Raw genomic sequence first — 6,376 nt, forward strand, 5'->3', positions numbered from 1 at the left:
GCAGATGGATGGGTTCCACTGAAGGTCATGAATGTCACAGAATATCCGCTGTTTTTGAGACGCAATGCAAAGCTGGCTGACTTGGTGCCTTGTGTTGCTTTGGAGGATCTAGACCTGGTCAGTGGCCATCAGAGTACTTCCGTTGTGCAATTGCCCCCTGTCTGCTCTGATGTAAGTAATGCTGAGGAGAAGCTACAGTCTATTGGCCTGGGTGAACTAGATGTTGGCTGTTGTGATGCATCGTCTGAGTGTAAAGACAAGTTGTCAGAGCTGATCATTCACTACCAAGACATCTTCTCGCGTAATCACCTTGACTGCGGAAAGGTGAAGGACTTTGTTCACAGAATCCATCTGGTTGACCAAAAGCCGTTCAGACTCCCTTTCAGACGTGTGCCACCGAGTCAGTATCAAAAATTACGCCAAGTCTTGAATGAAATGGAAGAGAAAGAGATCATTCGAAAGTCGAAAAGTGAATATGCTTCACCTTTAGTTCTCATCTGGAAGAAGAATGGTGATATGCGTGTGTGCACTGACTTTAGGTGGTTGAACAAGAGGACTCTGAAAGACGCTCATCCTCTGCCACATCAGGCTGATTGCTTAGCAGCACTTGGTGGCAACTCCTTCTTCAGTACAATGGACTTGACGTCTGGGTTTTACAACATGCCTTTACACGAAGATGATAGGAAGTACTCAGCGTTCACTACGCCTATGGGGCTTTATGAGTACAACAGGTTGCCACAGGGGCTCTGTAATAGCCCAGGGAGTTTCATGAGGATGATGACTTCCATTTTCGGGGACCAAAACTATTTAAGTCTGCTATGCTACTTGGACGACATTTTAGTTTTTGCCCCTGATGAAAGTTCTGCACTCAGACGTCTTGAAATGGTGTTCAGCAGACTCCGTGCCCACAATCTGAAACTGGCCCCCAGGAAATGTCACTTTTTAAGGAAATCTGTAAAATTCTTGGGCCACATTATTGATGAACATGGAGTGTCAACCGATCCAGAAAAAGTTGAAAGTATAAGCAAAATGACTGTGGCGGACTTGATGGAGTCGGATGGAGCGACACCTTCTGAGAAACGTGTACGGTCTTTCTTGGGCATGTTAAATTTTTATCAACACTTCATTCCGGGGTATTCAACACTCGCAAAGCCCTTGTTTTATCTGCTGGCTGGCCAGAAACAGAAGAAAGGCAGAAAGCCCAAATGCACTGTAGTGGGCCGCAAACTGAAATAAGGTGACTGGACTGCTGACCACGATCAGGCATTTACAGACCTCAAAACGGCCCTTATCCATTCTGTGGTTTTGGCTCATCCAGACTTTAGTCGTCCATTTTTGCTGTCGACTGACGCCTCACTGGATGGCCTTGGAGCCGTTTTGTCTCAGGTACGTGAAGGTGACACAGTGGCTAGGCCAATTGCGTTCGGTAGCAAGTCTTTGACCCGGTCACAGTAGAACTACCCAGCTCACAGTTTGGAATTTCTTGCACTGAAGTGGGCTATGTGTGAGAAGTTTAGCCATTGGTTGAAAGGCCATGAGTTTACCGTCTGGACTGACAATAATCCACTTACACACATTATGACTAAACCCAAATTGGACTGTTGTGAGCAAAGATGGGTGTCAAAGCTGGCCAGTTACAATTTTGAAATTAAATATGTGCCTGGTCCCAAAAACACGGTTGCTGACGCTCTCAGCCGTGTCCCTTTTTGTCAGAATGTTGGCCACAGACTAGTCAGTGAACCTCTTCATGATCTCACTGCGGAAGCTGCGGTTTGGTCTGATACAGCCGTCCAACAGACTCTCAGAGACTCTACAGATCAGCCTGTCATGGCAGAGAAGCTGTCCCATTCTATAGCCACAAATGTCCAGTCATTACTCGTGTCGGCCCAGACTGTATCCAATCAAGAAGTTGCTGCTGTTGTTGTTGTTAGATCGCTTCAAGTCGTCTAAAGATGATCTTTAGGAACGACATGGAACGCTTCGGTTGTGTTACGAGTTCCGCGAATTGGCCGCTCCGAAAGCGGATGAGGTCAGCTTTGGGTAACTTGTACCGAAGCGTTCGTGTAGCGGGTGGGAGACGCATTCGTCGGCCATGAGGCCGTCCACAGGACACCACGTGGAGGTTGCGTTCCTTGTCCTGCAGTTGCTGCTGTTGTCCAGTCACACACTGAATGGGCCTCCGGTGCGAGAACTCGTGCAGCTCAACTGATAAGCCACATGCCCCACCTTATTCCAGATACACTACCCAGTCTGCCTGCTTTCTCTATGGATGACCTGCGGGAGGCTCAGTCCAGGGACAGAGTTTTGTCTTGTCTTCGGTTTTATGTGGAACGGTCTCGAAGACCGTCTAGACGTGAAAGGGCACACGAGACAAGTCAAGTCCTGGGCCTCCTGAAGCACTGGGAGAAGTTTGTTCTGAGTGATGATGTTTTGTACAGAGTATCCCGTAATCAGATTTCAAATGCAAAACGCCATCAGTTAGTGGTCCCTGATTGCCTGAAGGCCGAAGTTTTAAAAGGGGTGCACGACAGTGCGGGCCATCAAGGCCAGTCAAGAACCCTGAGCATCGCCAGACAGAGATTCTTTTGGTTGCATATGGACAGAGATGTGAGGATGCATGTTCGTCAATGTCAGCTTTGCATAGTCAGCAAAGTCACTGAGCCTGCAGGGAGGGCCCCTCTGGAAAGCATTGCCACTTCCCGCCCATTGCAACTTGTTTGTATTGATTTCTGGTCCGCTGAAGATTCACACAACAAATCTGTTGACGTATTAGTGATAACAGACCATTTCACCAGATTGGCACAAGCTTTTCCATGTAGAGACCAGTCAGCCAGGCAAGTAGCTAAAGTTCTATGGGAAAAGTATTTTTGTGTTTATGGCTTTCCGGAGAGGATCCACAGTGATCAAGGCCCAAGCTTTGAGAGCAATTTGGTCGCAGAACTTTTACAATTATCTGGGGTGCGTAGGTCACATAATACCCCGTACCATCCGATGGGAAATGGAAGTGTTGAGCGTTTTAATCATACTTTGGGCAATATGATCAGAGCTCTGCCCCCTGAATCAAAGCAGGACTGGCCAAGACGTTTACAAACACTCACATTCATGTACAATTGCACTGCTCATGAAACTACTGGATATGCACCATTTTACTTGATGTTTGGGAGAGTTCCTTGCCTCCCAGTCGACACTCTGTTTGGGAACATTTTGTCTGACCCTGACATTACCACCTACGGCAGATATGTTGCAAAACTGTCTGAAGACCTGAGGGAGGCTATGTCAATTGCTCAGGAACATGCAAAAAAGGAACAGGGCAGACAGACTCGACTCTATAACAGGGCAGCAAAAGGGCCGTCAATTGGAGTTAGAGATAGAGTCCTTGTGGCGAACAAAAATGAGAGGGGCAAGCGAAAATTGGCTGATAGGTGGGAGTCTACCATCTACACTGTTATTGAGATGAACCCTCAAACACACACATTCAAAATTCAAGACACCATCACAGGGAATGAGAAGGTTGTTCACCGTAACCTGCTGATGTTGGTTAACTTTCTCCCAGTTCAAGACCAGCCCTCTCTCCAGTCTGATTTGTCTTTGTCCTCTGCACAATCATCTGCCTCTGTTTGTTCTTCAATGACCAGTCCCACTGTCTCCGAAGAATCTCATGCTCGAGTGCCTGCTCAGCTAAACCGGTCTGGATGTGCGGCAGATGATGCGCAAAGTCTTGTAAGCATCTCAGGCCCTGACAACTACACAGATCTCACACCTGCGTCTGGGGAGAGAACCAGAGAGTGGGTGCATGGGCTGAACTCTGAAAGTTCTGATCACTCTGGTCATTCCTTGACCACTCATACTCACGACACTGCTGTTAGGGATGACATTTCGACTCTTAGTGAGCATGATCATGTTCAATCTGTAGTGGCTGCTGTCTCTGGAGGTAACGTTAGCCACACTGATCAACCATAGTCTGCACCACACCGCACTACACGCCTGGGTCGTGTTATACGACCAGTCAACAGGCTTCTTCACACTATGGCTAGACAAGATGTCACCAGACACCTACAGTGTAATGTTTAGACTATGCGTAACACAGTAGTTCGAGCTCTTGGGGCATGACATTTTTTCCCTTTAAAATTCTTCTGAAATAACTTGGTTTTGGAGAGAATGTTTTGTGCTCATTTATGTCTTATATATGTCTTGGGTGAATGTGGAATGTGTAAGGCATTCTATAGCTGGTGGCTGGTTCAAAGAATTTTCTCTGTCCACTGCATCCTTAAAGGATACTTCTCAGGTCGGTCCTAATATGTGTGACCCAATGACTACTGTTATATATTGATTTTGATTTTATAACCAAGTGTGAGATTTTGTCCAGACTTCGGTGGGGGTGGGTGTAACAGAGTTGAAATTTGATTGTTTTGAATGTTTTTTTGAATTCTCACAAAATCTGTGTTTTTGTTGTATTACTGTTAATATTCCGGTACCTCATTCAGTTGTTAAGTCATGGGCGTCTGCGACTGTCTTTTTTGTTTGGCACTTTATGGGCTTCAGCGCTTGCCGTAGCTTAAGTGAATTTGTAAGCGCTGAAGATAATTGCAGTCGTGAACAGAGGCCCCTGACCTTTGTATTGTTTTGTTTACTGAATGCAGGCAATAAACCCAGAGATTGTGAAACCTTGTGTCGTGCATGAAAGAGGGTCGCTACACATATGTTAAAACATTTTATATAACATTACGCACAAAATTACCCTTGAGGTACAAATAAAGCTAAAAAAGAAAAAATTAATGACAAAAATAAAATACAATAAAGGCAAAAAGAGAGAGAAAAATGAACAATGATAAAGGAAGAAAAAAAAAGTAAACGGCTGGAAGAATCAAATGAACACAAGGAAAATGAGAAAAGGGAAGGAAAAAGGAGGAAGAAAACAAGAAAAAAGGAAAAAGGGTAGAAAAATAAAGGAAAAGGCTTGGAAATAAGAATCAAGTAAAGAAAAAGAAAGGGAAAAAACAAACAAATTAAAATGAAGTAAAAAAGCACGGCTTCTCACATATGCCCTCCATGTCACTGGGCTGGCATATAAGTCCCTGTTGACCCTCTCCTGTACTAAGATTGCATGTGACCAGAGTTTTTTTTGCTTTAAAATGTGTGAAAACTAGGCTAAGAAGCTCACTATCTCATGAAGTTTTGGATGCCTTCATGCTGATGTACACTGAAAAAGAAATTCTAAAGTCTATAGACAGTGACATTTTCATCGACAAAGTTGCAGAGACCAGTGCTTTGCTTAGGACAATTTTCATGTTATAAGTAGCCTACTTAAAATGTCTGTTGTGAAGCTACTTAGTTTCACCTAAATCGCTTAAAAATATGTTGGGAAGGCAAATGCAATTTTGATTTCATGTTCAGTTCAGTTGTGTTTTATTTTATTGTATCACCTGACTTAAATTTAAAACACAATGAAAAGGCAGACAACATGAATTTCAGTTCATGAGGAGATGTTTAAGCAAGCACATTCCCGAGAAGATCACACTAAGTTAAGTCCAGGTTTCGTCCGTTTTAACAAAATACAATAGATTTCCTCATCAAAGGTTGAGCGGCTTGAGTATGACTTACCCAAAAATTACGGTACAGTCATCATTAGGATAATACGTCATTCAACTGTATGTTTAACTTAATAGATTTTAATTCAGCTTTAGCACCACCTTTTGTTATGAAAATGATGGTAAAACCAGGTCAGCCTTGGCACAAGTGAATTGCTACAGCCTTTTACCGTCAGTTCATCTGATGCCCAGGACATATTTTGTAATAAAACATTCGAAGGAACTGCTCATCTGTTTTCAGATTCTATTTTTAAAACCTGCCTCCATATCCAACAAACACGGTGAGGAAAAAGCCATTCCTCAGCATTATGTAAAATTAAATACATATTTTTCAACATACCACTGTTTAAAAAAATGCAAAATCATTATTGTTTTTGTTTTAAGGTGGTGTCCACAACTTTAAATTTTGCTACTTTCTACCACCATCTCCTGGCTTAAAGTCATGATCGCAGCCTCAGTCGGCTTGATCCTCTAGTACTAATAGACTCTTCTTTTTTAATACTTTTTGAGGTTTGGGTTGGCATTTCGACTGTATATAAAATAGGCCATTTCTTACTTTTGGCATTTTCAGACTACACTATACAAAAATTGCCAGGAACAAGCTTTAAATCAATTTCGCAGGGCACACAGAGACAGACAACTCACTCGCTCATTCACACCTTGTGAATTTCCCTGCGGGGATGAATAAACTATCTATCTATCTATCTATCTATCTATCTATCTATCTATCTATCTATCTATCTATCTATCTATCTATCTATCTATCTATCTATCTATCTATCTATCTA

The 6,376-nt window shown here is 43.2% G+C and overlaps 1 protein-coding gene across 1 annotated transcript; it reads left to right on the top strand.

Annotated features, from left to right (window-relative positions):
- The first annotated feature begins 2,652 nt into the window (after nt 1-2,652).
- Nucleotides 2,653-4,189, top strand: LOC148353345 (uncharacterized). Its single transcript, XM_088353236.1, has 2 exons — nt 2,653-2,931; nt 2,967-4,189. Exons 1-2 carry the CDS (start codon nt 2,876-2,878, stop codon nt 3,958-3,960), a joined length of 1,050 nt encoding a protein of 349 aa, XP_088209362.1. The 5' UTR covers nt 2,653-2,875; the 3' UTR covers nt 3,961-4,189.
- Nucleotides 4,190-6,376: the final 2,187 nt, after the last annotated feature.

The sequence above is a fragment of the Urocampus carinirostris genome, chromosome 14, assembly GCF_059441175.1.
Source record: "Urocampus carinirostris isolate Australia breed hairy pipefish chromosome 14, RoL_Ucar_1.0, whole genome shotgun sequence".
In the NCBI taxonomy this organism is placed as follows: Eukaryota; Metazoa; Chordata; class Actinopteri; order Syngnathiformes; family Syngnathidae; genus Urocampus; species Urocampus carinirostris.